The 14,562-nt window shown below is 45.2% G+C and overlaps 1 protein-coding gene across 2 annotated transcripts in view; it reads right to left on the bottom strand.

Moving 5' to 3' along the window:
- The window catches only part of dpf1 (D4, zinc and double PHD fingers family 1), a 49,108-nt gene extending 35,348 nt beyond the window's left edge, over positions 1-13,760 (bottom strand). The window contains exons 1-3 of one of the 2 annotated variants that reach the window (XR_001336442.2): positions 13,637-13,757; positions 1,325-1,354; positions 641-801 (exon numbers count right to left, since the gene is read on the bottom strand). Coding sequence is in view for 1 of the 2 variants with exons in the window: in XM_005926565.3 (XP_005926627.2) it covers positions 641-801; positions 1,325-1,354; positions 13,637-13,749 (304 nt within the window). In the remaining variant the exon portion in view is untranslated. Of the gene's footprint in view, positions 1-640; positions 802-1,324; positions 1,355-13,636 lie in introns of both variants that reach the window. The other variant, XM_005926565.3, reaches the window with a different exon arrangement.
- Positions 13,761-14,562: the final 802 nt, after the last annotated feature.

Here is a 14,562-nt window from a genome sequence, read left to right as displayed (position 1 = left end):
GAACAATGAAGTTTTGTTTGGTGGTTTTAGAAAATGTGGCAATTTTGTTCAAAGTTATTTGGCCAGTAACAAAAAGTAGTGAAATTAAACAAAGAAAAACAACTTTAAATCTACAAACACGAAATAAAAATTAAAAATTATTTTAAAAATTCAATAAGTGAGTTCAATTCTAATTTGGGTTACACTGAAAATAAAGTTTTATCTGAAAGTGACTCACACAGAAAGCAAAAAATAAATAAATAAATTGTACAAACCAAAATGGTTAATGCATCAGGCATTACACAAAACTACACGCACATAAGTGTGTTGTCTCTGGAATAGCTGGTGCCAGCGGCGTAACATCGCCTACAGGGCTGTCTGATTCAGTGCCAAAATACACTGATGTTACAGAGAAGGAAAAAGCAATGAGGAAACACCCTTTGGGGGGAAAAAGTTGAGGTGTGAGAGGTAGGAGGCATGAAAAGGAAAGACAGAAACAAGCAGAGCAGAGGATGGAAGGAAGGAAGAAGCGTGATGAGCGACTGGAGAGAACAGTTCGTGTAGCACAACAGCTGGCATACACACACACCAACATAGGAGAAGAAGAGGAAGAACACTCTGATGGGTAAAAACACTAAAAAACACACACACATACACAAACCTGGTCCACGGTGGTTCTTCTCCATCCAGATGTAGCAGTTGCTCTGGGCCACCCCGGTCTGGGAGTCCAGGAAAGGGAGCCGCATGGAGCGCTCTGCACACAGACGGGCATTGTAGCTGCGACAGTGTTCGATGGCCTCCTTATAAAACTCCTCTCCAAGACTGAGTCAGAGCAAAGGGGAAGAACAAGGATGGAGGTTATAGGGAGGGGTTAAAGGTGAAGGACAAGAGGAGGTCCAGTGTGGCGTGTGAGTCAAAAGAGGAAGGCTTTAAGTAGAACAAGGAGCAACGTGAAGCTTGCACACACCCAAACCATCAAAAGGGGCAGTGGGTGAACAGTCATGGACAGCTACAGTGTTTGTGTGTGTGTGTGTGTGTGTGTGTGTGTGTGTGTGTGTGTGTGTGTAGGTAGGAGTGGAGATGCACAGTCCTAATAACCTGGGTCACAGCAGACAAGCTGGCGACCACTCACTGTTAACACCACACACCCATACACACAGACACACACATCCTGTACAGTAAGAGAGTATATAACACTTTATTCTCACTGCAAGAACAATGTATGCACAGTATTTTCCCACCTGTACAAGTGTGAGTTTGATTAACATGCAGTGGGATATTCTTCCCTTTGTCCCTCCCTCCACTCAACCTCACCACCCCACCTCTCTCCCACACCCCTTCGTACCTGTTCTTGATGACTGCACCTCCAGATTGCCTGCAGGGAGAAGAAGAAGAAGAAGAAGAAGAAGAAGAAGAAGAAGAAGAAAAAAGTGAGTAGATGTGCAGTGAGTCATTCCTCCACCCCACCCTAATTTGCCCCCCCGTTCGTTTGGCTTCTCATTCTTTCACAACTCGTTTCCCTCGCTCTGTCTCTCTCGCTCTCTCACTTGTTTCCAAGACTGTTTTTCTTTTCTATCTTTTTTTTACTTGCGTGTTTAACTTTCCCACTCCCCCTGTTCTCCTGCTGTTCTTTTTTTTCTCCTCCCTTTGTGTTTTACGTTTTCATCTTTCTTTGCACTTCTCTCTCTCCTCTTTTTGTCTCTCTCTTGTTAATCACTCCTCTCTAGCGTCTTCCTGCTGAGCACAGACATCAAGGTCACTCTACTATACAGACGATAGATACACGACACACAAAACTGCGCGAGCGCGCGCACACGCATGCACTCATCGAGGGCCAACAGTGAGCTCACAAAGACAGTGCAGGGTAGTGGCTGGTAGCGATTTCTTGACTTTTTTTTTCTTGTTTCTGTCCAACCACTGAAGAGGCGTGGCCTATTAACTGAACGATTAGATGTAGATTTGTGTGTTATTCGGTTGTATCTCCACAATGCAGTTTTCCTCCACCGATTTAGCATTGCCTTCTTTTACCACTGCCAGACTCATAAAGGCTTTTTAAAAAGAAAAATCATCAGAATGCATGGAGCAGAGCCAGAAATACTCTTTTTTTTAATTCCACATGTAATTCTGTCTTGTCACAACCTGGCACCCACATTTTCCACAATGCAATTTGACCTTCGGCAGCTCACTTCAGACATTGTTATGCTAGTAATGGCTAATGCAGCCTTGAGGGTCTAGCCTGAAGTGGAGAGGAGGACCAGACCACAAGGAATAGTAAGTTCATTTCAACACCCACAACGGTTTTTTTTCACTTTCAGGTTTCTATTAGTCTGCAGCCCCACCTGATGCTGACTCAAAGGAGTTGAGGGACTTGAGTCCCTTTGGAGACGCATAAGACTTTAAACGCCACACACACACATATTCCGCAAACACCTGTCAACAGACTTTGGTGTGTAAAGCTGATGAAGCTTCACTTTAAACAGGCAACACGCACCTTTCAACAATTCACTAAATTAAACAATGTCCTTCAGAAGAACTCACACAAACGTTTATGGAAATTTTGCAGCGTAGCATAAAAGGTCCACTTTTATCCTCTTTTTTTCCCCTCACTTTTAAGAGGTTGAAGAACCCCTCTCATCACTGGTTATAACAGCAAACACAAGGTGAAGCTCAGGGAACAATGATGGCCATGAAAAATATTATGTTGACTATGTTTTAGATGTGGAAAAATTGTGTTAAAGTTTGATATTTTGATAATCATCCATCCGGCTCATCCTGGCCTATATTTGGACTTTGTTTGACATTTATCACAGCAGCCACATTATTTGAGGCTGGGACCTAAATAGAGCAGAAGCATTAGCTAATGGCATTAGCATCACCTATATTTACCTCCTGTTTATGTCAAAATCAATGCTTTAATAAAGGAGTATGTCTCATTACTTCCTCCTCTCATCCCACAGAAAATACTGTGGTCACTAGGGTGTGTCTGATAGCCCTGCATTGGTGTTGTTCCTGGATCATCATAATTGATCTTGGTCCAGGGTCACGTAGGCATACCACAACTTTAACTGCATGGAAGGTTGTGGCATGGATAGATGTGTAGATAAAAGGAGTTTCCGGTTAAAAATCTAAATCATTATATACCAGGTAGTCCAACTTCAGTAACCCTGCAAACGCCACTGCTGTTTAGTTTTCTGTCTTCATTTATGTTGGAAGTGGTAGCAGAGCTGTACGTTTTAATTAGTTTCAAAAATCTCTCAGTCAGAACATGGTATGAGATGTTTAGGTGTAAACTAGTGAGCTAACTTCCTGTTAACTTCTAACTCCATTAAATTTAATAAATCCTGTTTTCATGGATGTAAAACTTAATTGTTACACCCGATAAAGCAGCAATGCTGATGACTTAATTAAAGATGAAAGAACTAGACCGTTTTTAACTCTTAGTGTTCGTTTGACTTTGGGACCTGACGCCGACGGAGTTTTGGACCCAGATTACTCTGCGAAGCCCCTCAGCCGTAATGCTCTGACAATCCATGAAGCAGTGCGGCTTACCAAAGTTGTACTAAAACATTTTTAACAGATTTCTGCACGCCAAAATCGGTTCAAGGTCAGTAAGCACAACCAGAATTCATACATAAGGCACACTCTCGATTTTTGAGAAAATTAAAGGATTTTAAGTGTGCCTTATAGTGTGGAAAATGCGTTATACAGAAGAAAAGAATATATCGTGATATATATCATTACCGCACATGCTTCAAATTATATCGCGATATAAATTTTAGGCCATATCGCCCAGCCCTACTGTTAAATCATTTTAACAAACCTACTAACTGGCAGACAAAAAGTAAACCAGTTCACGGGAATAAAAAACTCACCAGCCTGGCTCATTAATAAAAAGCTGGATTAACGTCACACTACGCTACAGCTCAATATGGACGCACAAACAGAGCATATTACCCCAATCAACGCAGAATGAAAGCAGAATTAGGTCTGAAAGACGAGGGAAAACCCTCTTGTGACAATGTCAAGTAGAATCAGCTGTCCTGTTTGGAAATAAGAACAAACTCAGCACTGCCATCGGACCCAGCAGATGCTTGTGATGACTGACAGCTTGTGTACTGAATCTTCAAAATCTCCTAAACCAGCTCTGCAACCATTCGGGCCAACGTATGACATTTAAAGGATGCGACTGGGGCATCAATGCTGCGCTCATGTCTGTTTGCATGTCTTTGGAAAGGAGCTGCTGCTCCCCTTCTGCTGAGGAGAATACGCTCCTTTCAGCTCTGTCCCTTCAGGCGGCCATGCATATCTGACCATCAAAGTATTTCACGGCCATGTAAAAGGTGCGTCAGCAGAACTTTTCCTCACCTTATTTCACTTTTTTTCTTTTAGAGCTGTGCCCATGCTCCTCCCTGCAGTTTACAATAAACAACTGGAAAAGAAAAAAATGAATTGCACTAGAGGCCTGTCCAGAAAATAACAGGTTAGATCCACAGAGCCACTCAGACACCACTCACTCATTAGCAGGTGCTACGGATAAAAGCAATACCTAAATGCCTGAATTTTAAATGGGCCGGGAGAAGCTTGGCCAAAATAGAGAAATCCATTCCCTCAGAGACAAATATCCAGTACCTGCTGTTTGTATAAATAGTCATGAGGACGGAGAATAAACACTCACACTTGATGAGAGGCGCTCAAACGGGCGCATACGTTCACAGGCCTAGAAAGCCTTACACGGTGCTGTTTAAAATATTAACAGGAACATGGTGAATAAAAGACCTGGACTTCAAGGCTGTGCTAGTGACCAAACTGAAATGCCAGAGAGACTGGGAGAGAGCGGAAAAAGAAAAATATTAGATGTAAAACAGCTCCCCACATTCCTCCCCCTCCATTTTTCAAAACCTGCTCCCTTCGATCTCTCCATCACCTCCATCCCTCTCTCTCCTCTGCTGCCTTTAGAGGCGCCAGAATAAGTCGGTCCCTCCTCGATAATAAGTTGACAGCTGTAGAAAATGGCTTCTTTCAATTTGGGTGCTTGCAATCTCATTATATTGTGATAGGAGAGCCGCATGACTGTTTGCCAGTTTGAAGGCTCGTACAGCAGTAGAGCTGTACGAGGAGGAAGATACCCGCAGAGAAAGCTGGGAGACGCCACTTGAAGAAAGAGAGGACGCAGGGTGAGATGGGCTGAGGAGAGAGCAAGAGGCAGAAGAAAGTGACATCCGGGAAGAGATGGGGAATGAAAGTTTGGGAGAAAAAGAGCAGATCCCCACAGTAGCAGAGCGGGGGCAGGGGATGTGTGGAAAGCTTATTTCGGACACTTTTTTTAAAAAATTTTGAGCTCTCACAAACATTTCTCTGGAGAGTAAAACCCCCAATTCAACTGCAAATAGCAACGAGCGTTGGTCCGACATTCAACATCGATTTGAAAAGTAATAATCGCTGGTTCTTAGATTTGATTCAGAAATCACATTGAGTGGGTGGCAACAGCAGGAAAAAGTGTGATCACCAAATATTGCCTTAAATTCTGTCTGCCTTTGTGCTGGCCAGCTTGCTAAAAAGAATATTAAATCTGAATAGCAGTGAAATTGAAAAAGAAAAAAAGAGAAGCTGTTCTCAATTCACCAGAGGACACCCTGTGCTCCCTTGTGGATCTGCAGGTGCGACACAGTCGGCGCTTTAAAAGCCGCTCATGACAGACGCAACTGCGTGTTGTATTAAGTTGTAGCCAGGTGATTGTCAGCTTATCTTAGACTGAAAACAAGTAGCATGGCTCCATTGTAAAGGTATCAAGAGGGAAGGAGACATTTCCCAAAATGCTGAACTAGTTTTTTTAAAACGTCAATAAGGAAGAAAGCAGACCAGGGTGTCGCCTTTTAGTTTGTGGCCATATATTTTGGACAAACCACATTTAAATGGGCCATAGCTAAAAATTGTGAAACCATTACCCCTCTTTAGTGTCATCTGTCCACCTCCTTGTCCCTGACCACCTCCTCCAGCTCTACTCAGCCGAGACACATAGCCCAAGCCTCTGTCCCTGCTGGACATGCCACAAAACACCTCAAATAGGAGCTGTCCACGAGGCATGTTAGTCAAATACCACAAGTGGCTCTTTTCGATGCGGAGGCACGGCAGTTCAATTCTGAGCCACTCAGCACTGAAACCAGAGATAGGATCATTGCTGAGGGAAACAGAGAGCCCCAAAACCTCTCGGAGGAAGCTCATTTCCTCTGCTCGGATCTGCGATCTCATCCCAGAGTAATGTATTATTTGTTCTTAAATTATTTTATCATTTCATGATTTAACTGAACAAAAACAGACCATAAACATTCCAAGATATCTTAAATAAAAATTAAGTGCAATTTCAACTCTGCGTCTATAGTATTCCACATTCCTTGTGTTTGCTGTCACTACATGTCTTCATATGTAGAATTCCTGTAACTGAACAACAATATTATTTTTATGTTTTTATCATTCAAGCAACTTCTAGAAATACTTTTAACATTGTCCTTTGCATTTTTGCTCCTGTGCAGTAAGGCTGGCCCCACCACACCAGACAAGTGGCAGGTATGACTTGGCTGCACATTTCACACTTTGCAAAGCCATGCAGTGGGACAAATGTGACCCTTTGGCAGGCCAGATCTGGGCCCCTCTCCCTATGTTTGACACCCCTGCTCCACACAGATGTTTAGCACAGACAGGGAAACATCTGCACCTCTCTGGCTTGTGGCCACTGTGGTCCTATACCAGCCAAGCAGTTGGTGAAAACACAGACCACAGGGGAACACACAGAGAAACCAAACTGCCTATCATCAAACCACACAGCCGATTAAGAAAAGCCGAAACCTGATTCCACATCAGTGAACGCACACACACACACACAGACACATGAAGACAGGGGTTATGTGCCTCAATCAGCATGAAAACTAATTTTACAATTCCAATCGTTTTCATCTGTGATATTTTTCAACATGTATTTCTATTTCAGGTTTATTTCAGCTATATTTTACACTAATGGATGCAAACAGACTCGCAAGAGCAGGGAGAAATAGTAGCCGCTTTAGTAATGAACTGGCGTGGAGCCAGCTCTCCAACAAACTGGAGCTGACTACCAAAAATGTCCATGCAGACATGACAGAAATGACAATCAAGCAGATCCGCACTATGCAAGGGCACAAAAACTAGAAAGGACACCTGTGCAAGGGTGCCTGCACACAGGAATACGTAAAGTAACACCACCAATGGCGGTATATGCATTTGTATGGGTAATATTTAGCCAGAAAAACAAAGAGGAGGCATGCAGACAGAGGAGATGCTTGCATGCACAGGCAGTAATAATATGAACCTTTAGCCACACATACAAACACAGGCTCGAGATTAGATAAGAAAAGAGAATGAGAGTGCCTGGAGCATGCAGACTGTGTGTTTGTGAGTGTGTGTGTGTATATGTGTGTATGAATCCTAAGCCCACACTGAGCTGTCTGCCTCAGCCTGCACTAAGCAAACAGCAGGGAGGGAGAGGCCTCCATGAAAACACTGAAGTAACTGGTATCACTGGGAGCACGCACACAAATAAACAGACTGGTGCAGCTGACAGGCAGTAGATACAGAAGCATCCTTAAAAAAAGCACAGCCACCCCCACCAGGACCACCCTGGGCAAGCCATTGTCTGACTCTCTCCGTGATCCCTCAAGTCCCATCCAGCAGAAGTCCACTTCAGCGCACACTGAGCCTCGGCCCAGGGTTGCACTGGCGCTCAAACGCACGTAGACTGCCGCCAGCATTTTTCTATTATGGAGCAATTAACCACACCAATTAGCTGGTTCCCCAACCAATAGGGAAACAGAGGGCTCCCCCTAGAGGTGAAGTCATATTATTGGGTGGGGAAAATATGAGGGAATCAGAAATTACAAGAAACGTCCATTCCAACAAAGGATTTCATTTCAATGGTGGTTTCCAACTGGGTGGAATTAGGTAATTAAACTGTAAGGAAATGAAGTAGTTCACTTGTAAATGGCTTTTTGAGGACTGAGGGCAGATTGTGTTCTGCACTTAAGATTTGTTAGCAAATGCTGCCGACAGCGTGGCTGGTAGCTGTGTGCGCGTCTCGGTTGAGTTTGGAGCCTGTAGAAACACTTGTGCCTACATACTCAAGCCTGTACACCTGTCCACACACCTGTCCTATCCACCATTGTCCATCTGTACCCACCATTGTCCATCTGTGTGTGTGTGTGTGTGTGTGTGTGTGTGTGTGCTCGCAGAGGAGAACTAATATCAGGCGGCCTACCACTGTTCCATGCCTCCCCTTCCCCCACCCCAGCCCCTCCATGGCTGAACTCAACAGATTAAACTATGCAATATCACCCTTACCAATTCACCCCTCCTCCTCCTCATGCCCCTCCACCCTCACCATCCCCAATTCAATTTCTTTTCCACTCTCCTCCTCTCTCTCTCTCTCTCTCTCTCAGTCGAATGATTTGTCTTTTTCTCTCTCTCTTCTTTCTGTGTGTGTTTGTGTGTGCATGTACGCTTGTGCGCTTGTTCACAGCAACACATTTTTCTGTTCTTCTGAAGACTGCAAGGCTGCAGTAGTAGGAATATATAGATATTTGTATGTGTATATAGTATATCTAGGCTGGGCTACTGAAATATGTGTGGATGGCTGCCCGTGAACACACACTAGCAGATATTGCATGCATATTGATGAAGTATTGTAGAGAGATGTGGTCTGGCAAACGCAGATCAAGAGTAAAAAAAAATTGGGTTGAAGAGTGAGACACATACATTTGGAGTGCATGCACTAATGCAGTCCTACTCCTGTATGCAGGTTAATGAAAACGTGTGTGTGTGTGTGTGTGTGTGTGTGTGTGTGTGTGTGTGTGTGACTGACAGCGTGCACGCCAGTCAGAAAAAGACAAAGAGGCCGCACATTCAGTTTGACAGTGACAGACAGACAGATGGACAGACAGGAGTGTGAGTGTGGCTGTGTCTGTGCAGGAGCGGACGTCTGCCACGCTACCAGCTGGAAAGCGTCAGTTTCCTCGAATGGCTGTCACAGCACTGGGTATGGCCATGTGTGTATGTGCACGAGTGTTTGTGTGTGTGTCTGCAACTGACTGTTTGCATATTTGAACATGACGAGAGATCTGACGGAGGGAGGCAGAAACAGGCAGGGCCGTGCAACAGATCGTGTCGTTTCTGTCAGCGCATTGTGTTACCTGCTGTATGCGATTTTAATGAAGAGTTGTGCGTCTGCCTGGTTGTCCGCTGGGTGTGGTTCTCCGAGAAACCCTCTAAATCTGTGAATCACAGGCCCACCATGTCCATGTGTCCGTTCACGATTGCCGCTTGCGTTTGTTTGTCTCTACATATGCGTGCGGCTATCGCTCGTGCGTGCCTGTTTATGCGCGCTGATTGTTTGTGTTTGCGTGCGCATACATCCCCGCGCGTGGGTGGGTGTATATAGCCTATAACTGGCTGCAGTGTGCATTGAGGGCAGTACATCAGGGTAAGGCAATCTGCCTGTGAACAGCTCCTTCAGGTGAGATTTATCACCACTGCACTTGGCCTCTTATTAAGGCGATGGATTCCCTACCTCTGTATCTGGGTGCGCACGTGTGTCTGCATGTGTGGCTACGTGTGTGTGTTTATTAGTGGCCCCCAGCCCACCCCACCAAACCTACACACCCCCACTTCCCCACACCACTGTGCATCCTTATTAAAGTGCTGCAGAGGAAAGCAGGCATTGGGGTTTTTTGTTGACTCCTCCCTCAACAACTCCTGATAGGGAACCAGTGGACGCGCACAGACACTGGGAATAATATAAATGGGGACTGACAAGAGAGAAGAAATAATGTTGAGGAGACTAGAGGCTTAATATATTCTGTTCCTTTCCTACCACGCCTTTAATTTGGACTTCAAGTTCCAACCAAACAGAACTACAAATTCCAAATTCCCTAGCTGGAAATCACGCAAAGTCCCAAAGCAGTGCAGCTGACTGACAGTCAGTTAGGTAGCACTGGAGAAATAGGTCATAGAGCTAAAAATACTTATCTATGTCTCTCTCTTTCTCGCTCTCTCTCTCACACACTCTGTGTGTGTGTTTCTCTCTCTCCTGTCTTCATAAAAAAAGTAAAACAGATAGAAAGTCTAAATAAGGGGATGATGAAAGGAATAAGTCGAAAAAAGAAATACCCTTAAAAACATCAGACCTCAGGCTTACTCCCATACGGGTGAAGAAAAAAACTGAGAGTAAGAGAGGAAATGAGAGAGTGCAACAGTGTGTGCGTGTTTGTGTGCCTTCCTGTCTACCTCCGTACACACGCGTGATGCCACACAAATGAGCGAGTGAGGGAATGAAAGGGAGAGATTGAAAGGAGAGGGAAAGATCTAGAAATGGATGCTCAGGCTGTGGCTTCAGCCATCACGCGGGGCTGTTTGCACACAGAGCCGGTTATTACACGGAACTCATTTAGCTCGGCTCAGTCAGGCAGGGCAGAAATAATATCATATAGGGCCCTGCCACCACGACTGCTGCCAGTGCCACGGCGCGCAACTATCTACATCTCCCTCTCTAACCAGCACGAGGAAGTAATATCGTGGAAATGCACACGCTATCCACTGTCATTTTGATCAGTTCTGCCACCTGTGCCTTTAAGTGATTGCTGCAAAGTCTGAAATTTCATTTAATTGCGCTCTCCTCCCGAAAGACTTTCATCTGCAGAGAATTTTAAAGATGACTTATAAGCAGACATCCAGAAGCCCAAATATTCAGGGTGTCTTTTGTAAACACCATAACTCTTATGAAACATTATATAATGTGGTGACAGTATACTAAAAGCCCTTTCTTGGCAGTGGATGGCCCAAATATACAGTAGATACATCTTAAGGAACTCTTAGCTGTAAGCTATATAACGGAGTTTCGAGGGATCTGAGAGAATGCGTAGGAATTTCTCATCGATGTAGTTTATTAAAAGAGTGGCCATGCCTTGATTCACAATGTAAAGAAGAGTGGTGGGAGGGGAGAGGGCTCAGATGGTTTGAGGCCAAAAAGAAGGAAAATGGACAACAAAAAGAGAGAGAGGAAGAGAGAGAAAGGAGATGGCTGAATAAAAACGAGAGACGGCAAAACTAGTGATGGATTGGGAAAGCGGCGAAGATGGAGGGAGGCATATAGTGGAAGAGAGGGCAGCAGGGTGATGGGAGGACAGAGAGGAAGTAAAAGGGAGGGAGAAAGAGAGATTATAAATGAGTCTAATCCAGCAGAGAGAGAGAGAGAGAGATAGACAGGGAGAAGGGCTGGTAGGGAAATGCCCAGCAGATTGAATGGAGCTCGGTGTTCTCCTCCCCTCATTTGCTGTTGCACATCAACCCTCCACCATACCTCCACTCACGTAGACTGGCTCTCACAGTGTCCCGCTCACACTCAGCTGGACAGTGGGGACCAGCAGCTTCCCAAAGATGTATATACACTGAATTAATGCCAATTCATCGCAGAGATCCAGCAAGGTCTGGGGACATTCATGGGCACAACAGGCGTCGTCTCCAGGCGCGCAGGGCTCAGCCACCCTATTAGGGCTGACTTTGAACCCAATTTTGCTGGTTGTTTGGCCCATTTTACTGGATGGGCCCCTAATTTGTAAGCCTCTAATAGCAAGTTTGTTTGTAGACATGCTAATTACAAGGGCTTGTTTAAAAGCCCATTGCAGAGCGGTAACTGGAACACAGTTAAACCCACACTGCGTAATGATGGCATTTATGCAGTTGGTGAGATATTAAAGGCCGCTTTGATTGCTGTGGCCTTGTGTAATGAATAAATAAATACATCCAGCTTTGTCCTCTTCTCACGTGCTTTAAGGGAATCCAGCATCCCTGCAGGGTTGATACTGGCTAACAATATGGAGGTTCTGGTCTAACTTGAAGCACTTAAAAAGAAATCAGTGTAAGTCCACTCAAAATTGGGCTGTAGTTCATTAGTCACTCTTTCTAACCACTTACTTTGCTGTCTTTTGTACACTCCCCCCACCCCCCATTCTATTCTCCTCCTTGTACCAAAACCCTGTGTTCTCTGTTTGTGTGTCTTGGTGTGTACTCCATGCAAATGAGTCAATTTAATCCCCTGACATGGTGCCACTGAGGGCCTCTAGGAACAATCTGGACACACTTTTTCTTTGCTTGGATTGGCATCCTGTGGAGGAGAGAAGAGGAGCCTTCATCCTTTTCCACCCATCCATTCTCGTCCCGTCATCGGCATTGCCACATACCTGCCCTTTAGAGCATATATAAACCAAAAATAAATGATTCATCTCCTGCGTGTTTGCGTTATATCTGTGGTCCCTGCGTTGCGTTGTAGTACAAGTACTTTGAACCAAAACACCCCCAAAATACCATCACAGTCAATCAGGGCTTGCTGACCAATCAGCACCGTTACAAATCCAGTCCCCTCTCTCCTGTGAGGAGCTTTTCACAGCAGGCACGTACAGGGCAGTCGTTCATGGAAATGCGCGAAATGTCGCCTCTCGGAGAAGCTGACAGACAGACACTATATCCCATCTCCCTGCTCAGGTAAAAACCTGCACAGCATCCGATGTGCCTCCCCCCCTCCCTCCTTCCTTTGGCACATAGGTCTTGTGACTTTTCTTTGTTTCAAACTGCCTGAGCTGGAGCGTTTGTATGCTCAAACACTCCAAGGTACTCGAGCTATTGTTTTTTGGTTTTTTTGGCTGAACGTGCGTACCCGCTGACAGACGCACATCAGCCACCTTTTTGGCCGGGAGCTGAGGCGGGCAGCAGGCGTCTGCATTCCGCTGAAACCAGTCTCAGAACAAAAAACAAAAAACAAAAAAAAAGACATTCCACTCCCACCACCCCCACCACCCAAAAAAACTGCACAAAGGGGATCATCGCGGAAGAAACTTCACGGGGAAACCCGCCGCTTTAACGTCTGTCAGTGGAGATAAATGTCCGCTGTGATGTAGCTGCACTAAATGTAAAGCGCCGGGCTTTGGGTTGGATTCCAGGCTTTATTCTAAGCGCCGAAGATGAAAGCAAGTCTTGGAGGAGCGTTATTTACCTCGCACTATACGTTTCCAAGAGGTCCGGCGGTAAAGGTAACGCTGCAGCCTAAAAACCCGGGAACGGAGCACTTCGTTCAGTCTACTTGTTTACCTCCTCTCAGCCCCCCTTCAACAAAATATACACACAGGTACTGTAAAGCCATCTAAACCATCCCCCTTCCTCCAGGACAGCCTTGCCACTCCAGCCCGGCTTTGGCCGTGATCTTGGCTGGCTACACTGGCAAGGGACATACCGGGTCACCCAAATCTACCTCCAGCATTCCTCCATATCCCTGCACACACGCTGCTGTCGGCTCAGAGAAATGATTATATGAATTGCATCGGAGCGCGCAATAATCCCCCCACCACTCATGCCCGAAAAAACCTCCCAGAAACCTCCATCAGCTTTAAATCTAACTTTTCTCCGGGGCTGATTCGCCTCTCCTGACGTTATCTCATTCTCCGCTGTATGCACTGCATGCATATAGACGCGTTGGTAATCATGCTGGGGAAATATGTGGGAAATTGAGGGGCTTAAATTGACAGTGACAGCATGCACAATGACCGAAAAAAGCGCAAACACTCAGGAAACGTGTTGTACTTACGATTTGAGGGGGTTCTGTACCGCTGTGGCCATTTTGATATAGTATGATAGAATGCAACACTGCAGAGCCCGGTATTGTACATGTAATGTAGCAGCTATTTCAATTTCATTCATTCTCTGGGGCTGCGGCTGGAGCGGCCAGCCAATGGGAGGCGGGAGCGCTCTGTGACAGCTTTGGGGAAGTGTAGTTTTTATGCATGTCAACATGAGACGCGCCGAGGAGCACAGTACTACAAGTTCCAGCGGGGGTAGCGGTTTAAGTGGACCACGGTCCCGCCTCGGACTTGTTAGGGCAATGCCCCCCATACCCCCCATCCGAATTTATAGAAAAGAAAGAAGAAGAAGAAAATCCACCACAGTTATGTTGAGGTTGGGTTGCAGGACTTTCTGTCAGTCTCTCCTATAAGCATCCTTCCCTTGTCTGGGTGATGATGATGACTCTGGCTCTTATAGCAGCTAAACACTAAATTGTGTTTGTTTACAGAGGTATGATTGTGGATATGGGTGCAAATTTGGGTCAGATATCATATTAATTGCACTGTAAAGGGAATAACTGGATACTCGAGTAGCAAAAAGCACAAACTGCATACAAAGATGTTTACCTGTTTTGTTAAGGAAACTGAGGACAGGTCTGTATAGTCATTTGTTGAAAATCAAGAGAAGTTGTTTCTGCGTAATCTTAGCGGCTTCATGGCCTCATGGATGTTAGATAGCCCTGCAATGAGAAGCTTTAATTATTCATTAATCAGGGGTGATGGGTTGGGAGTAGGCCTATAATTGATTCTTTCAGACATTTGTCTCTCATAGTTGAGCCCGGAGAAAGGCCGCGACCCTCTCTAAATCCTTAACCACGCCATCCTTTATTGCATCCTTCCCGCACTCGCTCGTTTTCTTGCCCTTACTACATCTTTTGCTGGATCTGTCCCA

This window comes from Haplochromis burtoni, unplaced genomic scaffold (genome assembly GCF_018398535.1).
Source record: "Haplochromis burtoni strain Fernald_Lab_line unplaced genomic scaffold, NCSU_Asbu1 Contig_94, whole genome shotgun sequence".
In the NCBI taxonomy this organism is placed as follows: Eukaryota; Metazoa; Chordata; class Actinopteri; order Cichliformes; family Cichlidae; genus Haplochromis; species Haplochromis burtoni.
Note: the sequence above shows the minus strand (reverse complement) of the source record. Positions and strands in the feature narration are given on the sequence as shown.